Source organism: Drepanopeziza brunnea (assembly GCF_022702325.1).
Source record: "Drepanopeziza brunnea f. sp. 'multigermtubi' strain 214-2 chromosome Unknown ctg16, whole genome shotgun sequence".
In the NCBI taxonomy this organism is placed as follows: Eukaryota; Fungi; Ascomycota; class Leotiomycetes; order Helotiales; family Drepanopezizaceae; genus Drepanopeziza; species Drepanopeziza brunnea.
In genome coordinates, this window is record NW_027094079.1 from 1,236,944 (window position 1) to 1,260,256 (window position 23,313).

Consider the following 23,313-nt stretch of genomic DNA (forward strand, 5'->3'; position numbering starts at 1 on the left):
AGGTTTCCAACTATAAACCTAATTGAATAGGTTTTACCGGTAATCGGGGAGGTGTCAATCGGCGGAGTTCGGATAGCCATGTAGCTGTTGAGCCACTGAGCCATCGCGTGCGTCCGCCAATTGACAGAAGCAAGATATACATTTCCTCATATAAAGCAGGCATATTTTTTTTTAGGTAAGCGGTAACCGACTGGCGAGAAGATGTGATGAATTTTCGCGTATTGACTGACTGTACGTACGCAGCAGACATGGAAGGGGTGACCGTCATTGAACATCAATCAGATATGCCATGCCGAGTCAAGGGGGGCCGTCTCCTCCGTAAATAAGCGCTGAATCGAACCCGTCTTCTCACGAGATCATGATGTCTGTTCTGGCCCATCGTGTTTGGTACAGTATTTGGTACAGTACACGGAGAATTGCAAAAGCAGGAAGGAACATCCTAGCCAGTCCACACGGAACGCGGCAACAAGCCCAGAAGAGTAGCGTATTATCATTAGAGCTCGGAACCCTCTTCCTACTGTATGTACAGCTTCTCTAGCATACAACCTACCAAATCGCTCTTCTTAGCTCTTACAGCGCCCCCCCAACCAAGGCTACGATCCACATCGCAACCCTGACCTTGATCCCCACCCTCCTCTCCGTACTGGTGAACTCGTCCATCCCCACCCTGCCCGCAAACCTCCCTAGCCCATCCCTCTCCTCGCCCAGCCGCGCCTTCAGACGGTCGTCGCTCGTGAGGATCACGGTTCCGACTTCCAGATCCAGCCCGTAGCTCCTCTTTGTGTAGTTACTGCTCCCGACGACGCTGATGCTTGGATCCCTCTCGCCGGCCAAGCTGACCCAGAGACCTTTGGCGTGGTACGTCCAGCCGCCCGTCTCGCCTACGGTGCCGTGGCGCCATTCCTTCAGCGTGATGTCGTTCCCACGTCCCGATTTCTGGGCCGCCTCGAGGAAGCGGCGGGAGAGGAGCGTGTAGGCGGCTGGGAGCAGGCCGGAAACGCCTTTGGAGCCGTAGAAGCCGTTGGCCCACGGAGAGGCGGTGATCACGGTGTTGTCCCTCGATGCGGTCTTGAGGAGGAGGCTGGTTAGCGAGGGGTGCGGGTTGAAGTAGCCGGCGGTGAATGTCCAGGAAGAGTTGCCGAATGGAGGGGCCGAGAGAGTCCTAAGGATGGCTGTTATGGCTGGGAGTTCGGTTGACGTGTCGGGCGCGAGGAGAGGGGTGAACTGAGAGACGGGATAGACTGTTGTGTTGAGCGTTCGGTCTGGTGTCTTGCTCTGTGCAGTAGCTGAAGGTTTGATGAGTGAGGTTAGGAGAGTGGAGGCTTGGGAGATGTATCTTGCAGGGGCGTCGATAGGCGACGGAGCGAGATTTGAAGTTGGCCATTCGAGCGTGTAGCCAGCTGGCAGCTGAGGGTCCGGAGTGACGAGGAAGCTGATGTTTGCGACGGCATTGTGGATCTTGGAGAAATATTCTGTGATCTCTCGAGACGAGAAAATGTGATATCTATCTTGACGGTCTGTGAAGTAGTCACTAGACAGGTTCGCGCTGTTTTCTCATTAGCTTAGTTCTGACAGCAGTATGCTTCACTCACCCCGAGATGATAATCTCATCATCTACTCCATACAGTTTCATATGCTGCAATCCCCAACCCTCGTTGATCCGCTTGGGAATATACTTCTTTCGAAGCCCAGTCAGGTTGGGGGTATGGTACATGCGGATTTCGACCCTGTCTGCCCCGAATTCAGACACCAACGGGGCCAGTAAAGACGCGCAGGATGCATCGGGAGACTCTCTCGTTCCCCGGAGAGCATCTGTCAAAATACTGAGTTTCAACTTGGGCTTTGCCCGTAAAGCTTGCTGCAACGTAAAAATCTGCACAGCATGAGTCAAAGTCCAATCCAGACCTGGAATTGGAAGATATTACAAGCTCATGTTCCGTTTTTCCTATGTACAAAGTAGACAGAAATATCCGATTCTCAGCGCCCAGTATCTTGCCCTGCTTCCATCAGCACATATCCACTCATCCAGAAACAGTGAGTTGAGCGCACCTTCAGCGTCTGGTAGAACTCTGACGGCGACCGTAGGATGTTTATCTGTGACCCTTGAATGTGAAATCTCGGTGCTATCCTGTCCAGCTCGTTCGTGAACGCCCCTAGCATTGAAGCTGGGGATGTGCTGCCGGCACTGTTCGCGAGGGAGGATGTCGAGGTCGAGTACCGGCGCTGATTAGCTTTAAGCATTCGTGGTCGGCATGACTGCAACCTTCGAGCTGCGGTGCATCGCATAGTACTCCTCACTGTTGTGGTCAAGTAGTCTTGACCATATATGGCTTTTCCAGACGGACGGTTTGTTGAGTTTGGTGGGCTTGACGTTCGATACGCTAGTACATTTTTAGTGGATCCCAAAGCCTGCCTCGACGACTTTGATCAACTCTCTTTCGACGTTCACAGTCATTAAACCAACAACACCATGTCGACTATTCTGAGAACGTTGCGCAACCTGCGCAGAGTTGGTCTACGTGTAAGCTGTCTGACTCTGGGTATCGAGGAGCTCGCTGACGTTGGTGACAACAGGATGCCGCACATCAGATGCAAGTACGTCTTTACGCCCCTCTATGAATGATGATGGAGCTGCTGTTGATCGAGGTTTTCTTGCCATAGCACTCAGGTATTTCGGTCCTCTAGAACTGGCTTGGACTGGAACTTATGCGGAATGCAGGTGATACCAAGGCCGGCACCTTGATTGCGAAGGATCGGTACGGCAACAAATACTACGAGAACTTGGAGGAAGAATTGCCTTGTGAGCTGCGCCAGAGGAGTATGATCAGGGAATGCAAACTTATGGGTTAATAGTGCGCACAAGATGGGTGGACTACAAGGACTACGAATGCGATCCGTAAGCTCTCCTCCGGATGCCCAAGCCCATATCCTGACTAGAAACAGCACACAGATCGAGCCCGGATGGCGCGCCTGGATGTCATACACGGTTGACAAGCCACCAACTCAGGACCCTCTCTTGCAAACCAAAGTTCGGCCGTGGGAGCTGCCAGACCATCGACCCAACATGACTTTCAGTCGCGCAGCATACAAGCCATATTCAACGTGAGGACCTTCTGTTAGCTGGACTTCTTGGCATATAGTCTGACATGCATGAACAGTGTGAAGCCAAAGCTGAATGCCTGGACACCGGTTGTTGCTCAGCGGGGTTAGGTAGATAGATTGTGGTTACTGGGATTGTACATTGTAGTTTACAACGGAGTTGATTCACCGCCCTGCTAGATGTATGCCGTCAATTTTTGCTTGCAACTTCGGATACGGATACGATTGATTCTAGAATTTCTAGTAGATGCCTGGCTTGAAATTGGGATCGGATTTTTAAGAACAGTTGACGGCAAGTCTCAACGAAGGACTGGATCTCAGACAAGCTTTCTAGCTCACTTCATTCAGCCTTAAAAATCCAGTCTTCGGCGCGTGGGGAATGTGGTGGCCATGGTGGTTGTGGTTGTGTTTGTGTTTGTGGAAGATTCAAACCTGGGAGGATCAGACACTAAGTATGTCTGGCTTGAGGGTAACACCGGTTGCTTGATTTGGTTTAACTACATGAGTCAGTCACTAGAGGCCTCTTCTCCCCTTGGAAAGAGCGAATCAGAATAGTGCCAGTCAACGCTTCTTTCATCCCCTCTCGATTGCGACTGTAACATGCGAGCAGCAGAATAGATGAGCAAACAGAGAGTTTTTTCTAGTGACGCCTGACTCCTGAAGCCTTCTTCCATCTTCGTCATTGAACTCATGCAAACGATCCATAGGGTATCCGCAACTCCCGTCCCACCATCTCACTACGCTCATCGTCAAAAATTACGCCCCCAGGTCGTAGTAAATGCATTTCCCTGTCCTAAAATTATAGATGAACGAGTTCCGTGTGATGTCTTTGTTCTGATGTGCCAAGGTATTCATCAGATCTTGTATCTCACCTAAGTATCTCTTTTCACTCGTCTGAACAGTTTGAGTGACCTGTCTCCAGCTTTCCTGATCAGATAGTCTTGTTCCACGGATTAACTCCATGACTTGGTCCGTCGTCTCAATCGCGGCTATTGGACCATCAAGCAATTCATAGGCGACGGATCTGGCTCGTGCTTGAGCCTGCTCTACGATGTTCCGGCGATTTGACTTCTTGCTTTTCGTGCCGGCTACCAAGACTCGGACATCTTGCTCGTGGTCGGGGGCAGCACCTGAGTCAGCTTGGCTGCCATGGCGTTGAAGCTTTGTTCGTTGATGTATTCCGTTTCGTTGGTCTCGCTCGCGAATTTCCCCGTTTAGCCAGGCTAAGAGCTGGGTAGAGTGAATGTCGACATCATCCTTTTTGTCCTGGCTCTTCACTTTGAGGATCGAGTCTTGCTTGATTATCACTACCCAGGAGTGTTGGTTGTCACGGTATTGAGATGTCAAATCCTCTGGTGATCGCGAGTCTCGTGCTAGCTCGGCGCTGATGTCGTTTCTCCAAAGACTTTGGACAATGTCGACACCCACGGATCGGAGGATGGCAGCGTCGTGGCTTGCCACAAGTACATCGCACTGCCAAAGAATTAGCGAGTCCCGCTCACTAAAGCAGGGCGGTACTTGCTCTCTTCGTCTTCCAAATACCGTGGAGGTCTTCCTCTACTTTCTTCAAGAAGCCTTTTGCGCTTGCTTTTGGAAGACGGGCCATCTTCTCCCACGCCAAGTTGAAGCCGACAGCATGTCTCGCTTCAGAATGGCCCCCATTCTTGTGTCCATGTTCTCTAACTAGAGAATCGTAGCGTCCACCAGCAGCAAAGACGTCCTTTACCTTCCTATCGAATAGGCAAGAGAAGACTATTCCTCCTTTACAGAACTTCTCCTGCAAACTACCAAGTGGGCTAATGTAGATCTTACTATGCACGTCGAATCTTTTAGTATATTCAAACACATCTCGGAGGTGGGCGATGGATGAGGCTGCCCTCTCAAAGGTATCGGTTCCTTCGAACAGGGCCTTCAACTTTGAGAACGCTTTACTGGGAGTATCTATCTTCGTTAGGGACCAGTAGCACCGAAAAATTCTGCACTCTTACCACGGAAGTCAAAACTTTGCAGATCATCTACACTAGGTGCTGACACTCCGATCACTGGTGATCGAAGCTCTGTTCGTATCTTCTGCCACGTGTAAGACTGTATGTTAAGCTTGCTGAGAGTATCGGCAACCGCCTGACGGATACTCGGTTCAATCCTGCAAAATTCAAAGATGAGGCCAAGAAGATCCGAATGGTTTATGTGAAAGCACATCTGGGTGGCCGCAAGAGATGGAAAGCTTCCGACAATCTCATCCAAGACCTTGATGACTTCTGCCTCTTTCAGCGCCAAATCCAGGGTATCGCTTGATACAATGTCGAAATCGACTTCGCCGAATGCTAATGGCTGGCCTCCAACTTCTCGATCTCTGAATACTCGACCGAATGCGAATGAGCGCTGTACTGGTGGATCATGCTTGGCAATAGCTCTAGCGTGTGGGAGAGTCAGGTCATAAGGCAACTGCAACAAGTTACCATGTGCATCAAGGACTTGAACGGCATTGGAACCATAGTGGCCTGATCGAGGAAACAAAAGGGTCCGTGGCGTCTCCACTGCTCCATGATGTCGGAAAATCGAGATCAGCTTTTGCTTGACTAGGCCCTGGAGCAGAAGGTCGCTTGCACTGTGGTTCGCAATACCCATCTCCCAAGCGTAGTCCTTGGCTGGGCTGATTGGTATCGTAAACAATGCTTGCATCGCCTTGTCATAGTAGGGAGATTTCGAGTCGGTTAGACCAGCAAGTGCCTGACGGATAGTCTCATTTTCCATTTGCATAGGAAGCTTACCACTTTTCAGGAGTTCTGAGCTTGACGGGCGATCTTTGGGACTGTGGTTGAGGAGCGACAGTATAATATCTGTCTGCACAAGGAATTCCGATGGCTTGAATTCTGCTGGGAAGACGGGCTGCTTCTGCCTTAAGCCTTCGCCGACACGTGCTCGGTCCATACCAGGAACAAGAGGACGGAAACACATCTCGAAGAAGATGATACCAAGGGAATACATATCGACTTTACTCGTATACGACCCCCCAGCAGAGGATCTGACCTCTGGAGCAACATAGAACGCAGTTCCGATGGATCTTGTCATATCACCACTCAAATGTAACGCTGCTGAAGAGGACTTGTCGATGGTCGTATACTGCCCGCTAGTAGCAAGTCCGAAATCCCCTATCTTGACATTCGAGGCAGCGTCAATGAAGATGTTCTCTGGTTTCAGGTCGCGATGAACAATGTTCAGACCATGAATATGTGCGAGTCCTTCTAAAACCTGTCTAAACAGACGCCAGATTTCCTCTTGATCCTTTTGCAAACCTAATCTGATCAAATCGCGCAGGGTCTTCTTTTCGCAGTATTCCATTGAGATATATAGAACGGTTCTGAAGGGACGTTGAAAGCGCGAACCAGATCTCGTTCGTTTCGGTGCCTGTGGAGGTCAGCCCATACACATGTACTTCGTAATCTCCGATGTCCCAATGCATTTTGAACAAGTTCAGACTCAAATCAGGAAACATTGACGACAAAACTGCTCGCAGGATCGATGACATTCCAGATTATGCAGAGGATGATCGGATATATTTGTTACTTACGAGGTCTTTGAGCTGGTTTGGATCAACTGAGCTCTGGACAGCGGCACTCGAGGAATCATCACTTTCTTCGTCCTCACCTGAGTCTTCGTCCTCGTCTGACCCATCGTCGAAGCCAAACTCGATGTGCGGATAGCCACGCGACGACATAAAATCTAGTCCGCCTGTGCCAACTCCAAACTCGATGCTTGGACCTATCTCTGGAGAACTCTCGCTTGCCGAATCCTCGGTAGCGGCGTCTGTAGTAGTAGCATCCTCGTCCGATTCAGATCCACCATACAGTTCCTCGGTCCAAGTGTTGTAGTAGCGAACTACTGATGGGTGACTCAGTTGGGACAGCAGCCGGACTTCTTTCAACACCTGAGTCAAGGACGCCGATGATTTCTGCATAATCTTTTTGATAGCATAGATTTGACCATCAAGTCGTTTTCTAGCCTTGACAACCTCTCCAAATCCGCCTTTCCCTAGACGACCTTCTTCCACAAAGTCTTCTGTATACCTTGATCTGTTGAAAGGCCCACCTGTATTCATAGAATCATGTCGCTGCCTGCGTGGTGTCGGGAGTAAGGAGAATTCTGAACCGAATCTGGGTTGATTTACAGAACTAGTCATCTCATCCAGTATTGGCGCATCGGTTGCCAAAAATTCCGAGGGTCCTAGTTCCACTGCACGAGGACGTTTTTTTGAATCAGCGTTGAACATCTTGAGTACAAGCTCGTTCAGAGAATCAGAGAGAGCAAGAGACTCTGCCAATGCTATCGGCGATTGGTATATTTGGATAACGGCCAGGCCGAACATCATCTGCAGGAAAAAGACTCCAAAGTCCCAGACATCTGTTTTTTGGGTGTATTGAGGGTGATTGGTATTTGCTATTTCAGGTGGGAACCAGTATGCAGACTTAGCCATGAACAGGGTATCAGACGGCTTTTCACCACTAAGGTTGTAAAGCTTCCTCTGGTACCCGGCATCAGCAAGCTTCGGCCTGAATTCTCCGTTGGACATTCGAACCAAAATGACGTTCCCAGCATGTATATCCTCGTGTACAATGCCTTTCTCGTGGAGGAATCGCAATGCATCGAGAATTTCGATTGTCCATGAACGGACCTTCTCAACTTCTAGGCGCCCAGCAATATCGAGAAACTCTTGCAATGACCCCTTTTCTCCAAACTCTGTCAAAATACTGACAGTCCAGCCAGAGTCTGACTCTCCATCTTCCTCCATGGTTCTGTGCACCTTGAAATCGAGAATTTCGAGAACATTTTTATGTCGCACATCCTTGAGAATTTTCAACTCGTTCTCGAGAAGCTGGATCTGTGCCTTGAACTTGTTGTTGTCTTGGACCTCAGTGGCCAAGTCAGTCTGCTTTAGAATAAGCGTAGGAACATCACTCGCTCCTTTGGCAACGACAGGGCGCACAGTGAAGCATTTGCTCACTGGACCTCGACGTATACAGACTTTACTCGCCACGACCTGGAAAACTATAGGGTTATCGTTGAGATCCGTGAAATTGATTGGCTGCTCAAAAGCTAGAAGTTCGTGAGCTGCCTGTCCATTGACGCTTGTATCAATTGAGGCTTCTGTAACAATCTGTGGAGGTGGTCGATTCTTCCGCCTTGACTCTTTGGTTCTCTCCCTCCGGCGCCTGATTTCCTCTTGAACCATAGCTTGCTGGGTACGCTCCTCCTCCATGGTTTCAAGCTGCTTCTTCTTTTCTTCGGCCTCTCTCTGTTCTTCGGCTAATTTGCTGACGGCTTGCTCGTGAATAGCACGTTCCTCTTCCAGACTCGGCAGTTCTTTGCCAACAGCATTCGCCTGGGCAGCATCTTCTAGGACCTCCTGACACGCATTGACTATTTCCATAATCATAGCCTGCTCTTCAGCGACCAATTCCTTGGGTTTTGTCTCCATTACCTTTTGTATCTTGAACTTGGTTCCCTCTCGCAGACCGGCATAGTCTTTAATCCTCAGTAGTGGTGTGCTTCGGGGGTAGGTTGCGGTCAAAGTCACAGCGAGAGTAATAGCGATCTCTTCATCAGAAGATTTGACACGGATCTCGAAGCAAGGCTCCGCTTTCTATTTACGGGATCAGATGAAATACTCAATACAATGAGGACCTCGGCAGCATACCTTCCAAGCGCTATGATTCGACTCTATTCTCTTGAAGTCTTCTCCATATATGGCCTCCAGGGCGATAAGTTCATCCTCTTGAATCTCCTCGTACTGCGACTTCACCTGTTGAACTTTAGGGACATCATTGTTCTGCTTGACAGACTGCACGTCAGAACTCCCAGACAAGGGTGAATTGCGTTGTGGTGGCTTTTTTCCTCGTGGATTCGTTGGCGGCATGTTGATATCTTCAATTTGCAACTGGTATTGAGTGGACTAACTGGTGAGTCAGAGAGAAGATATTTCTGAAATAGAGCTCGCAGCGAAAGCCGCAAGATCTTTACGCGCTAGGACTGGACTGCATATTTCGGGAAGTTTGGAAGTGAATGTGGTTTTTTTGCGAGTAGTGAAGTTGGAGATTCAACTTGATTCCTTTTTCTATTCACGACATAACTGCTCGCAAGGCTGAGAAGACGTGAAACGCGAGCCTATCAACGACGAAATACTTGACCCCACAATCCGTGCCCTTATCGATGTCAAGGCGAGGCCGTCATCCGATAAGGCGCACGGCTAGCAGATGCAGAGAGACGGAGAGCGAAATTTCGTAACTGGGGCTGAGAACCTTTGCGCGGAAGAAATTCATCCCCAACACCCAGAGAGCAGAGAACATACATCTTTCACTCCTTGAATAGTGGGCCTCATAGCCTCATTTTCTGAAAGTCTAGGCACCATTCAGCCTCGTTAGCCGTATCAATGGCTTTTCGCGCATCATCAACATTGGCTTTCGCCCGCCTCACACGACCTGCACCCTCGCAGACGCAAATATCTGCAATTACATCGCCAAATGGGCTTCGTTTCTATTCAGCTCCAGTCGATGGTACAATTCCTGCTGCAAAGCAAAAATACGTTCCGACGAGTGGCACCTATCCCAAGGGATTCCTGGTTTCGGGCACTCACGTCGGAGTGAAGCCTACAAACAAGAGCACTCCGGACTTGGCCTTCCTGGCGTCAGAGACACCATGCGGTGCCGCTGCAGTATTCACGAAGAACAAGTTCCAGGCAGCTCCTGTGACTGTCAGTAGGAACATGCTGAATAGAAGGGGCAACAGCGGAGTCCGCTCAGTCATCGTGAACTCGGGCTGCGCGAACGCCGTGACAGGGAAGGGCGGAATGGAGGACGCTGAGAAGATGGGCACAGAGGCAGACAAATGCTTTGATCTGCCAAAAGATGGTAAGGGAGGAAGTAGTATAGTTATGAGCACTGGTGTAATTGGTCAGAGGTAAGCTTGCTGGCGTGTTAACGACCAAAATTTTAAATAACTCCTCATAGGTTGCCGATACAGAAGATATTGCAGAGGATACCATTCGCATACGATGCTTTGGGATCGTCACACGACCACTGGCTCGCTGCTGCCAGAGCTATCTGCACAACCGATACGTTCCCGAAGTTGATTTCTCGAACGTTCTCTCTGCCGTCATCCCCATCTGTCGAATACAGGATAGCTGGTATGACCAAGGGGGCAGGTATGATACATCCCAATATGGCCACGTTATTGGGGATGATCGCTACAGATGCTCCAATTGCTCCCCAACTCCTGCCATCTCTACTTACGAATGCTGTCAACAAGTCCTTCAACAGTATCTCGATCGACGGTGATACCTCAACAAACGATACGGTAGCATTACTTGCTAACGGTGCTGCTGGAGGTGAACAGGTCACTTCTGGGTCATCGAGAGACTACGCCACTTTTCAGAACATATTGTCCGACTTTGCTACTGATCTAGCCAAGCTCGTCGTCCGAGACGGAGAAGGAGCCACAAAGTTCGTCACCATCCGAGTTACCGAGTCTTCGTCTGAGGTTGCAGCGCGGAAGATTGCAAGCACAATCGCAAGGTCGCCTCTAGTCAAGACAGCTTTATACGGCAAGGATGCCAATTGGGGCCGTATCTTGTGTGCAACTGGGTACTCCTTGATATCCGAGCCAGGACAAGAAATCAACCAGGTGGATGAGATTGTGCCAGCAAAGACTAGTGTCTCTTTCATTCCATCTGATGGCTCACCGGAGCTAAAATTGTTGGTGAATGGAGAGCCCGAAACTGTGGATGAAGCCCGCGCTTCGGAGATATTGGAGCATGAAGACTTGGAGATTCTCGTTCGCTTGAGAGGTGGTAATGAGGAAGCCACTTATTGGACGTGTGACTATAGGTGACTTTTATGCTCTTCTACCTAAATACCTACATTACTGACACTTCCCAGCCACGAATATATCACGATCAACGGGGACTACCGCACATGAGAGACGAATTTATCAGATCGGCGTGTAAAGAGAGGAATCGCTAAAAAATAGAGCACGGCTTTATGCGTTTATTACCTGCCTACCAATTCTCCCCCTCGAGCCTGCCACAAGGTGAAATCCGGACCCTTAAATGTATTTAAGGTCTTAGGTATTTTTTGTATCGTGTGTAGGGGGTGGCTATTGGAGTGTGGTAATGGAGATATGCCATTCTTGGTACCGGGAAGAGCTAGTGACCCAACCCCGAGTTCTAGTAAATATGGGTGTTGTGTAGCGCAAAGAATATGAGGAGCCGTGATATGTAACAGTCAAGGTTCTTGAAACTTAGTAAAGCGACTTCCCACCACTAGTTGTAAATCCAACAACAAGTTGAATTATATTTCCGAAGAACCCAGAACAATACCATGTTCAAATTCACAGCAGGGATTGAGAGTATCACAAAATCGAGTTCAGGGGCACGACTTAGACTTACTCTGTATACTATCTACCATTCACGTAGATCACGTGTGTATACACCCTAGCCAAAGGCCACCTACACCCCGGAGCATTTTACCAAGCGAACAGGCAAAGCGATCTGTTCGATACTTTTTCTCACTCCCCTTTAAAACACATCACCGCGCGCACCTGCGAGCATAAGAGCAGAGCCGACCGCCCCTTTCATCGATCGCCGCTCCTTACTTTTCATATCCTTTCTTCCACGTCTGTGAGGTTATTCCAGCATTACCGCCAGGATGAGTGGCCGTGAGTGTCCCCCTTACCTATGCCTATGCTGTCTCCTCAACCTCGAGCGATTTTACATCCGCAGAACAAGATGACTGACATCGCGCGTGTGTGCCTTCTGCAGTTCGATTCCTCGATCTCATCAAACCCTTCTCGCCAATCCTCCCCGAGGTGCAGCAACCGGAGACAAAGGTCCCTTTCAACCAAAAGTTGATGTGGACGGGTTTGACCCTCTTGATATTTTTGGTCATGAGCCAGATGCCATTGTATGGTATTGTGTCCTCTGACACCTCGGATCCTCTATACTGGCTGCGAATGATGTTGGCGAGTAACAGAGGAACGCTGATGGAGCTGGGCATTTCCCCAATCATCTCCTCGGGAATGGTCTTCCAGCTTCTTGCTGGCACACACTTGATCGATGTCAACCTTGACCTGAAGTCTGACCGCGAGCTTTACCAGACTGCCCAGAAGCTTTTCGCCATTATCTTGTCAATGGGACAGGCTACCGTTTATGTTTTCACTGGTCTCTACGGTCAACCATCCGACCTCGGTGCCGGTGTTGTATTCCTCCTCATCCTTCAATTGGTTGTTGCTGGTTTGATTGTAATCCTTCTCGATGAGCTCCTCCAGAAGGGCTACGGTCTGGGAAGCGGTATCTCGCTCTTCATTGCCACCAACATTTGCGAGTCCATTGTCTGGAAGGCTTTCTCCCCAACTACGATCAATACTGGACGTGGACCAGAGTTCGAGGGTGCCGTTATTGCTCTCTTCCACCTCCTCTTCACCTGGCCAAACAAGCAACGCGCTCTCCAGGAGGCTTTCTACAGACAAAACCTGCCCAATGTTATGAACCTTATCGCCACTCTTGTTGTGTTTTCGGCCGTCATTTACCTCCAGGGTTTCCGTGTCGAGATACCCGTCAAGTCTTCACGACAACGTGGCGCTCGCGGATCATACCCCGTCCGCCTCTTCTACACCTCTAACATGCCTATCATGTTGCAATCTGCTCTGTCCTCCAACGTCTTCCTGATTAGCCAAATGCTGTACTCCCGCTTCTCAGAGAACCTCCTCGTCCAACTATTCGGTGTTTGGGAGCCAAAGGATGGATCTGCTCAGCTGTTCGCTACATCTGGTCTTGCCTACTATATGTCTCCTCCATTAAACCTCACTGAGGCTGCCTTGGACCCTATTCACACTGCTGTCTACATCATCTATATGCTTGTTGCTTGCGCCGTCTTCTCCAAGACCTGGATCGAGGTTTCCGGCTCCAGCCCCAGAGATGTCGCCAAGCAGCTCAAGGACCAAGGTCTTGTCATGGCCGGCCACAGAGAGCAGAGCATGTACAAGGAGTTGAAGCGCATCATCCCAACTGCGGCTGCTTTCGGTGGTGCTTGCATTGGTGGTCTTTCGGTTGCCAGTGACTTGATGGGTGCCCTCGGATCCGGAACCGGTATCTTGCTGGCTGTCACGTAAGTTCCCATAAATCTCACTGCTTTTGGCACCAATCAAATACTAATTAACACATAGCATCATATACGGATATTTCGAAATTGCGGCGAAGGAAGGTGATATGGCATCTATGAAGGGTATGGTTATGGGATAATCCGAGTATTTCTAATTCCATATCTCGTTTCGTCACCATGGGCTTAGGCTACTTAAAAGAATTGCGCAAAAAGTGGTTTGCGGGAAAGATACTGGAAGGAGAAAAGGTCACCCGACGATCGGCTACAGAGAGCAAGCGATCCTATGTAACACCATCAAATAGAGCAGGGGAGTAAAAATTTCACATTACAGAACTCGTCTCGGGCGATATGACGGGTGGAAATGGTTATTCTGGATTGGCTTGGGTCTCCTGAGTGAACGGAAGGGTCTCGGGCGGTTCAGGTGTATTTATTTACGGCGCCTTGTAACCATAGGGTCGTGCTATAATAAAAATTGGTTACTTTTGCAGCTTCAAGGACAAGTGTTTGGTGTACGATGTTGCTCTCTAGTGACTGCGGCCTTGTTGAAAATCCTTTTCTGAGCTTGGGAAGCGACGGGCTGGCTAAGCCCTGTGCTTATTTTGAAGATATGATCATACTGATGTCGAGGTTCCAATTTCGAGAAGGTGTTGCTCGTTAGACCTGTTGGCTGATGGACTGCCAGAGCGCCGGAGCAAATGTGATACTCTTCAAGACCATGTTGACAACAACAACAATAACAACAACAATGATAATTATTACAGCTCGATGCTTCGATATTTTATACAGGCTGTCGGCTTGCTATTTTGTTGAATGGCTTTGGGATATTATTATCCACTTTCTCTCTCGGGCAGGTATATCCATATTATTTCTTTGCCAAGTGAGATAGAGTATGGAGCGAGTCACGTCTTCTGGCACCGGAGCTCGGTGCTCATAAGAACGCCTTTAATGCTGTGATAGTGTTTATTTTCTTTTACAGGGGGGGTGGGGTTGTCCTCAGAGTCATTTCGTCAATCTCTCTGTATAGTCGGTAGGCTAACATGCAAAATGTTCCCCGGATCTCCGCTATTCCTTGACATATTTTCCAAAAAAAACTGCTAGCCACGGCGGAGATGAGCTGACAATCGCTGAAGAAGCCGCTGCTTTTTTGGATGTACAGTAGCAGCAACGTGGTGTTCGTCTTGTCTTACCCGACAGCATTGTGTTTGACAGCTCTTGGCCACACTCGAGCTTGATTACAAACTTACCCAACCATTGTTCTGCTTGACCAGGCATGTTGAGAGTGCTTCTTATGACATATCGGGCAATAGATCAGCCAATGGTAACTGGAGAGAGTTTTTTTTTTTTTTTTTTTTTTTTTTTTGGCTAAACGTCTAGCCCCCCCGGCTGAACCTTGTACAGTACCGAGACAAATCCGGGGATATTTCCGGAAGGCGATTCGAGATCTCCTTACAACAGCCTCGCTGTCATTGGGCAATCCGACAACCATGTGCGTTACAGAGCTGTATGTACAATGCAATGGAGGGGTCGAATGCTGATACAAGCAACGGCTCGTGGTCTGGTGGTGGCGGTGTGCTGGGATTAGGATTAGGATTGGGGTTGAAGCTGCAGGCGGCCGGCGATGACTCCAAGCTCTATGCGGGGGCGAGAGTCACCTGTATGGGCTTTGAAGCAATGTCAAAATATCAATCTTATTGTCACTGGCGCTTTCACATGTGCTCCCCCTCCCCCTTCCTCTCTCTCTCTTGGTCACAGGATTCGTACGAGAACTCAGCAAAATTTTGCTGGATTAATCGTTTCCGATTTCTAACATGTCAAAACATTGAGGTAGCTGTGGTAACGATACTGAGGAATACTACCCCATCACGAATATCGGCTTGATAAGGGAGATCTCAAAGCTGGGTCGTATCTAAATCGAATTAGAAAACCAAACAATCTATGAATACCTCCTACATGTGTTTACTTATCGGCATTAGGTAGGTTCATTAAGGCTACTTACTACAAAACGGTCTATATCATAAACTATTTCTGCTCAGGTCTAGCTCTAGGTTATATGGGTCTAGGCAGGTTTGGCTGAGGTGGATCTACGTGGATCTACGTGGATCTTGAATAGGTCTACGTACAACTACTACTACAGTAGTTAATCAGCTTTCTCGGAAGCCTAAAAACACGTCCAGAACGGCCTGATACTGAGGTAGATCCGACCCCACCTGCAGGCAGGAACGCTCAACATCCATGGGTGGATAAGTTACTTATCAGTTACTTATCCATTATCAGTGCCAGCTTTGCATATAAACGCTTTTTCTACTCCACTCTTCTCTACTCTACATATGCCCATCGCCCTCCTCCTCGTCCTTCTCCTCCTCCTCCTCCTCCTCCTCCTCCTCCTCATATCCTGTCGATCCGGGTCCCGCAACAAAAAACTAGAGGCTAGGTACAGTAGAGCTAGCTAGCATCTTCCTCGCACCATCCACCAAATTTTATCGCTGGGTTCCTTACTAGTGCTGGCCAACGTTCGACTCGTGATATCAGTCCTCTCAGATTGGACTGCGACAAAGTAACTTTCCCACTGCCTCGGCTTTTCTATTCTTCTTTTTCTTCTTCATCACTCATCTTGTCGAAACCGACGGTACGGGCTTTCGCCGCCGCATTTGCATCCTCCGCATTTCCATCCTCCCATCGCTTCGATCCCCGCATTCCTTTGGGGAGAGCTCGGGAAAAATGTTGGGCATGTGTGAGGGGCCCATATGGCAGGTTGATGATATCACGAATTGTGTGCAAAGGAAGTGAGGCAACCCTACCCCTTGGAATCCGCAAGCACCAGCGGCCCTGACTCTGTCGGCAGTTTTCTGAAAGTCCTTTTCCCGATAATCGTCGTCGGCCTTTCTTTTCTACGTCTTGTAGTACAAGCTATCCAGCGCAAAGTCCGACGGAAACGAAATCCCAGCCACAAAAACCTCCCGAATGGCTCAAGTGTACATTGCGAAGGACAGAATGGCGCAGGCTATCAGCATATTCCCGAAGACGATTCCGTATCCATAAGCACGGACGAGAATGAGGATGGCTTGATCGTTGGTGGGGGTCGGCTGGTGTTGACCAAGACAGTTACGAAGGGCTCCGTTGCTGCCATTGATGCGCCCCGGGCTCAGTATACGATTCTGATTCTCGAACTGCTGGCCATAGTCGCTGTGGACGCTATCAATATCGCTGCATACATTCTCCATGCACATGGCCCCCATGGAACGCTCGCCACCGTGGTGGGAATCGCAACATGGACCTATATCCTGGCATTGGCCATATCAAGACTAGCATTGTCGAAGACGTCGTGGAGGATTCCTGGAGTATGGAACCATACCGCGTCTCTGTATACATTGATATGGATCTTTTCAATCGTAACTTTCCGTTCTGCACTCATCCACCCTCGCTCGGGAACAGCTCAGGTTCTGGTCATCTCCGAGTTCGCCCTGACTTCCTTTCTCTTCGGCATTACAATCACTACACGGAAGGGCAATAAAGCTGTTGTGCTGGAATGGGAGAATGATATTGAACCATCGAGAGAACCTCTGGCCAGTCTCCTCTCTATTGCGACTTTTGGGTGGGTGGATTCGATTGTCTGGCATGGCTACCAAAAGACCTTCGAGCTAGCTGATGTTTGGAACTTGATGCCAAAAGACAAGGCAGCGGCAGTTTTGGCCGATTATCGTCAGCTCAAGAAGACAACTGCTTTGACTTGGCATCTTATGCGCTACTTCAGGGGAATCCTCATCGTGCAGTGCTGCTACGCTTTTATCTCTGCAATCTTCACGTGTGCACCTACCCTATTACTCAAATCGATTCTAGAGTACATCGAGGATCCTGACATTGCGCCAAGGAATGTCATCTGGCTCTTCGTGATCCTGCTTGCTGTTACGAACCTTGTTCGATCCCTCGCCGACCAACAGGCATTGTGGATCGGCCGCAAGATTTGCATCAGACTGCGAGCAATCATCATCGGTGAAATCTACGCAAAGGCTCTCCGTCGGAAAGCAGCAGCGAGTAGTGATACGTCTCTTGGGGATGCCGCAAAATCGAAAAAGTTGAAGCAACCCGTTGGCCTCGGTGGAAAGAAGAAGGACGCAGCTAAAGATCCCGGCTCTGACCCTACAGCGCTCCCCAAGACCTCAGACCCCAGTTCCAAGGGAGGCGATGAGCAAGTGAACGTTGGAACGATCATCAATTTGATGTCTGTCGATTCTTTCAAAGTCAGCGAAGTCACAGCCTATTTACATTTCCTCTTCGCTCAAGCACCAACTCAGCTTATCGTATCAGTCTACCTACTATATAAAATTCTTGGGTACAGCAGTATCCCTGGACTCATCGTCATGGTGATCCTCCTCCCGGTCAATATCGCATTTGCTCGAGGGTTTTCCGGGGCACAGAAGAAAATCATGGGTGCTACAGACAAGCGAATTCACACCACTAACGAGGTCTTGCAAAACATCCGAATCATCAAGTTCTTTGCGTGGGAGCAGCGCTTCAGTAGCATTGTCAACGAAAAGCGACGAGCCGAATTGAGAGCCTTGCGATCCAAGTATCTCCTTTGGGCATTTGCTGTAGCCGTTTGGAACACCGTACCAGTTATCATCACTTTCTTCTCGTTCCTAGTATATACACTGGTGGAGAAGAAGCCGTTATATCCTTCAGTCGCTTTCACAGCGATTTCACTGTTTTCAATTCTTCGAGTACCGCTGGACCAACTCGGTGACATGATAGCACATGTGCAAGAGTCCAAGGTCTCGGTCGACCGAGTGGAGGAGTTTTTGAACGAGGAGGAAACGGAGAAGTACGAGCAACTTCAGCACGACAACCTGGACGACGAAGGAAACCAAATGATTGGCTTCCAAAACGCAACATTCTCGTGGGGTGGCAAAGAAGCAGAAGGTGATGAGGCGTCATCAGCCTTCCGACTCATGGATATGGACGTCAAATTTGAGATTGGCAAACTCAACATCATTGCAGGACCCACGGGCTGTGGAAAGACATCACTACTGATGGCTCTCCTTGGAGAAATGTCACTCATCAAGGGTAAAGTCTTCTTGCCCGGTGGCTTCAGCCGCGAGGATGTTCGACCGGACCCAGAGACTGGTCTTGCTGAAAGTGTTGCTTACTGCGCTCAGCAAGCTTGGCTCGTCAATGCCAATATCAAGGAGAATATCATCTTCGCGGCACCACTGGACGAGAAGAGGTACAGGGACGTCATCGTTGCCTGTGCTCTTGAACGTGATCTCGAAATACTTGATGCTGGGGATGAGACTCTCGTGGGCGAGAAGGGTATCACACTATCAGGGGGTCAGAAGCAGCGCATTTCCCTTGCTAGAGCGTTGTACTCCAACTCTCGACATGTACTCCTGGACGACTGCCTAAGTGCTGTTGACTCGCATACAGCCAAGTGGATTTTTAATAACTGCATCCGCGGTCCTCTTATGCATGGTCGAACTTGTATTCTTGTAACGCATAACTTAGCGCTCTGTGTGCCGCGGTCAAGACGCGTCATTCTCCTGGACAATGGAAAGATCGAAATCCAAGGTTCTTCCGAGGATGTCATTGCATCAGGCAAACTTGGTGACGAGATTTTTAAATCAAGATCTAGCTCGGTCGAGCCGTCGAAAATGCCATCCCGGGTCCCATCCAGCATAGGTAATGAGAGTGGTGACACTCTTATCGGCGAGATTGAGGCTGCGAACGGAGATGGTGACCGCAGGCTATCTGCCAAGAAGGACGTCAAAGACGTAATGCAGGAGAAGAAGGCTGAGGGTGGCGTGAAATGGCCCGTTCTCATCCTGTACCTAAGGTCCATGGGTCCTTGGTATGTTCACCCTCCCGAGATTCTCATCACCCACTGATACTGATTGCTCAGGTGGTTTTGGATTCTTGCCGTGCTTGTTTTCGGGGTTCAGCAGTTTGGAGCCATGATTTCCGTCCTTTGGATTCGACAGTGGGCAAATCAATACGATACCGAGGCTGTCCGAGGGTATCATGGCCTGTCCCCCGATAGCTATATTGGCAACACAATATCCATGGCTCGAGTCGCTAGTTCAAGAGTCTTACAGGTTCAACCGTATTTCAACCCGAACAAGACTTCCATTCTCTCGAGAATAGCTCCTGACGTCGACGTCTCATTTTATCTTACAGTATACGCTCTGATTGGAGCCGGGGGCATGCTCGTTGCTCTGTTCAGGGATATGTGGCTGTTCTATGGATCCTTGAGAGCGAGCTGGAAGATTCACCAAAGTCTGGTGGAGTCCGTCACTCGGGCGAAGTTCAAGTTCTTCGATGTTACGCCTCTTGGTCAGCTCATGAATCGCTTCAGTAAGGATTTGGAAGCCGTGGATCAAGAAGTAGCTCCGATCGCCATTGGCGTGATGTCCTGCGCCCTTGCTATCGGCGTCACTGTTGCACTAATTACAGTCATCACCCCTGGTTTCCTCGTTGCTGCCGTCTTCATCAGCTTGTTATACTTCTTCGTCGGGAAGTTCTATCTTCGTTCTTCTAGAGATCTGAAGAGAATCGAGTCGGTGCAAAGAAGTCCACTGTTCCAACAATTTGGAGAGACTCTAAGTGGAATCACGACTATTCGTGCATATGGAGACGAGAAACGATTTATTCGTGATAACATGTTGAGAATAAACACTCACAGCCGTCCTTTCATCTATCTATGGGCTGCGAACAGATGGCTGGCTTTCAGGATTGATCTGATCGGTGATCTCGTCGCCTTCTTCGCTGGTGCATTTGTTGTCTTGAGCATTGGGAAGATTGACGCCGGCGCAGCAGGTCTTTCGCTGAGTTACGCAATCGGTTTCACCGAGAACGTGCTCTGGTTGGTGCGACTTTATTCTATGAATGAGCAGAACATGAACTCGGTAGAACGTATCAAGGAGTATCTTGATGTTGAGCAAGAAGCAGAGGCGGTCATTGAGGACACCCGGCCTGCCGCAAACTGGCCCAGTCAGGGCTCAGTTGAGTTTATCAATTACACTACCAGATACAGGCCCGATCTGGAGCCAGTATTGCGGAACGTCACGTTCAATATCAGACCGGGGGAAAAAGTCGGAATTGTTGGCCGAACAGGTGCAGGAAAAAGTTCTCTAGCTCTTGCTCTGTTCCGGGGCCTTGAGGCCGAGGAAGGCAAGATCTTGATTGACGACGTGGACATTGGCCTCATTGGCCTTAGAGACCTTCGCGAATCGATCACTATTGTTCCACAAGATCCAACGCTCTTCTCTGGGACCATCAGGAGCAATCTTGACCCTTTCAACCTATTCACTGATGAGGATATCTTCACGGCCTTACGAAGAGTTCATCTGATTGGAACGACTCTCCCTACTACGAATTCATCTACACTTTTGAGCGCCTCGCGACCCGCCTCCCCTCCACAAGCCAACGGGCTCAGTACCCCATCAGGAACGTCAACCCCTGTTGCGAACAAGAACATATTCCTCAACCTATCGTTTCCTGTTACAGAGTCCGGCAACAACCTATCGCAAGGCCAAAGACAGCTTCTCTGTCTGGCACGTGCGCTCCTGAAGCAACCCAAGGTCCTCATGATGGACGAAGCTACGGCGTCTATCGACTATAATACCGACTCCAAGATTCAGGAGACCATCCGTGAGCTTACGAGCACCATCATCACCATCGCACATCGCTTGCAAACAATTGTCGATTATGACAAGGTGCTTGTTCTGGACAAGGGCTCCGTGGTCGAGTACGGCCATCCATACGAGCTGCTCAAGAAAGAAGGCGAACATGCAGTATTTAAAAGCATGTGTGAGATGAGTGGAGATATGGTTGCTCTGCAAAAATCAGCTAAGAAGGCATGGGAGGCGGGGCGACTCGTAGACGACGAGTGAGCGGATACAAAATTGGGTTGAATTCCCACTGTGCAATAATTCTTTTCTTTTCTGTCTCAGTAATCCGATTCTTGTTGGCCATTTCAAGATCTTCTATCGCAAATTTCTATTCCAGACCTGTGAACATCAATCCCAGCTAAAAGATATCCGTGTTTATGCCATCAAAAGAGTTAGCGGGCTAAATCTTCGATGCCTTGAAAGGCGTATCAAAATTTTATATAATAAAAGTCTTTGGTCGTATAAAGCTATATTAACTGTAATGTTAATTTTTCAAGATTATATAGTCCATAGCATTAATCGACTGCTTGAAAGTCATTTGCTTTATTTTCTTGTGATTGATAAATGCGATCAATAATCACGAGCATTTGAATCACTTTTTCCTAAAAAAAAACCCCCTTTCTTCTCTATGGCTCTGCTATTGAAGAGCTCTGGTACTCTAGATCTTTCCCGATTCTACAAGAGGGTTATCTTTTCAACATAAATCAAATCAAATATACCAGTGTAGCCGTTCACCTTGATACGCACACACCTTATAGCTAGCTTACTCTTTCTTAAACGGAAACACCACTTGCAAACAAGCAACTCGAAAAGTTGACATATATATATATATATATATGTTTTTTTCTAAAAAAAAAAAGGTTTTCTTCAAAACGCTCTCCTCCTTTTTTTTTAAAAAAAAAAAAAATTTATTCTTATAAAATAATCTTTCGAACGAACGAACGAACGAGCGATGAAACATAACGAGTCTGAATCGCATCGAACCGATCGGAACACGGCTAAACGCTAGAGAAAGGAAGCTGCCGCCGAGCTATGAAAGATCGAATTTTTGGTGAGAAACAGACGTCAAAGCTAGCTGCTGCTGCTGCGGGACGAAAAAAACGCAAACGGAAGAAAGATAGAGATAAGAGAAGAAGGCCGCGCGGCGCAGACGCAGAAGGAAGGCTTGATAAGAGATTTATTTGTCTTCACGAACCTTGGGCTCCGGCTTGAGTAAAGTAAGACAGACGACGGCCTTGTTGATTTATGAAATTGTTATCAGGGCCTTCGTTTCCCACGAACACCTGGGTATGTGCGAAGGAGAAATTATCGATGGAAGCAAGTTGATTGAAGGAATGGTCGCTAGAGGAGCTAATCGTCATCAATCGTGTGTTTTTATTTCTTCGTAGTAGTAGTAAGAAGAAAGAATGGTTTTACGCTTGATCCAGGATCTTCTTCCTCTTTTGAAGAAGTTTCAAGCTTGCTTATGGACCTTTTTAAACCAATCCACTCCCCCCCGACCACCCTCGGAAAATTTCAAGGCATCTTTCTTTCTTTCTTTCTTTCTTAGTATCGAGTGAATGAATGACTGAATTAATGAATACAAGCAGCAGAGGAGGAGGAGGAACATTATTGATTGACCCCTTGGCGGCAAATCTATCAAATCAAATCTATCAAACCAAATCAAGGTCAAGGTCAAGAACTCTTATTCACACACTCACTTGGACGTCCGTCTATCTATCTTTCCTTTCCTTTCCCTTCCACCTAAACTCGCAACCTATTCCGTATGTAAAGTCCAAACCAAACCAATGTTTCATTATCAGCGTGCGTCAACTCCGACCGAGACCTTATCCGATGCGATGCGATGCGATGCGATGCGATGCGACGCGATGTAGTGCGATATGGGATATATATATATATATATTTCTTTCGTCGTCGTTAAACAATGAATAAAATGAATAAATGAGCGAGTGAGCCTCCCCCTCTCGGCAGCAGCTAGCTGGTTTATAACTGTAACTGTAACTGAGGCTGAAGCTGAAGCTCTCTCTCTCTCTCTCTCTCTCTCTCTCTCTCTCTCTCTCTCTCTCCCCCCCCCCCCCCTCTCTCTGCTACTTATGAAAAAAGTACATCTGTATATATAATATCTAAAAGCCCGTCCGGCTCCAAGCCCAAGCTCACCTCCCAAGTCCCCAAGGGTCCAGCGGATTCCGTCCACTCTACGAAGCACCCTTTTACGTAGTACGTACGTAGTACCGTACTCACAGAAACCCTTCCTTCTCAGCAGCTCCACTCCACCCAACTCCACTCCACCCAACTCCAAACTCCAAACTCAGCTCTGCCCCCGCCAACAAACAGGCACGCATACAATACAATACAATACAATACACTAGCACAGCACAGCACACCCAGCCCAGCACCCCACC

At 48.6% G+C, this 23,313-nt stretch overlaps 6 protein-coding genes across 7 annotated transcripts; 4 read left to right on the top strand and 2 right to left on the bottom strand.

The window, feature by feature from the left end:
• Positions 1-570: 570 nt before the first annotated feature.
• L3040_008643 (uncharacterized protein) lies at positions 571-2,241 on the bottom strand (the record flags this gene model as incomplete). Its single annotated transcript, XM_007296035.1, has 4 exons — positions 571-1,546; positions 1,593-1,873; positions 1,926-1,997; positions 2,050-2,241. 4 exons carry the CDS (start codon positions 2,239-2,241, stop codon positions 571-573), a joined length of 1,521 nt encoding a protein of 506 aa, XP_007296097.1.
• Positions 2,242-2,470: 229 nt separating this feature from the next.
• On the top strand, positions 2,471-3,210 carry L3040_008644 (uncharacterized protein; the record flags this gene model as incomplete). Its single annotated transcript, XM_066157139.1, has 7 exons — positions 2,471-2,521; positions 2,575-2,595; positions 2,662-2,668; positions 2,720-2,800; positions 2,854-2,896; positions 2,944-3,102; positions 3,159-3,210. 7 exons carry the CDS (start codon positions 2,471-2,473, stop codon positions 3,208-3,210), a joined length of 414 nt encoding a protein of 137 aa, XP_066010402.1.
• A 645-nt stretch (positions 3,211-3,855) lies between these two features.
• L3040_008645 (uncharacterized protein) lies at positions 3,856-9,013 on the bottom strand (the record flags this gene model as incomplete). The annotated part of the gene is made up of 5 exons (XM_066157140.1): positions 3,856-4,572; positions 4,622-5,040; positions 5,088-6,507; positions 6,671-8,740; positions 8,795-9,013. 5 exons carry the CDS (start codon positions 9,011-9,013, stop codon positions 3,856-3,858), a joined length of 4,845 nt encoding a protein of 1,614 aa, XP_066010403.1.
• Positions 9,014-9,526: 513 nt separating this feature from the next.
• Positions 9,527-11,070, top strand: L3040_008646 (uncharacterized protein; the record flags this gene model as incomplete). Of its 2 annotated transcripts, none has more annotated exons than XM_066157142.1 (4): positions 9,527-10,053; positions 10,104-10,426; positions 10,481-10,979; positions 11,031-11,070. In XM_066157142.1, 4 exons carry the CDS (start codon positions 9,527-9,529, stop codon positions 11,068-11,070), a joined length of 1,389 nt encoding a protein of 462 aa, XP_066010405.1. The 2 variants fall into 2 exon arrangements, with proteins under 2 accessions (XP_066010405.1, XP_066010404.1); XM_066157141.1 differs by having other exon boundaries at positions 10,104-10,297.
• Positions 11,071-11,798: 728 nt separating this feature from the next.
• L3040_008647 (uncharacterized protein) lies at positions 11,799-13,390 on the top strand (the record flags this gene model as incomplete). The annotated part of the gene is made up of 3 exons (XM_007296031.1): positions 11,799-11,808; positions 11,912-13,256; positions 13,315-13,390. 3 exons carry the CDS (start codon positions 11,799-11,801, stop codon positions 13,388-13,390), a joined length of 1,431 nt encoding a protein of 476 aa, XP_007296093.1.
• A 2,578-nt stretch (positions 13,391-15,968) lies between these two features.
• On the top strand, positions 15,969-21,133 carry L3040_008648 (uncharacterized protein; the record flags this gene model as incomplete). The annotated part of the gene is made up of 3 exons (XM_007296030.1): positions 15,969-16,033; positions 16,093-19,092; positions 19,144-21,133. 3 exons carry the CDS (start codon positions 15,969-15,971, stop codon positions 21,131-21,133), a joined length of 5,055 nt encoding a protein of 1,684 aa, XP_007296092.1.
• Between the last annotated feature and the right edge of the window lie 2,180 nt (positions 21,134-23,313).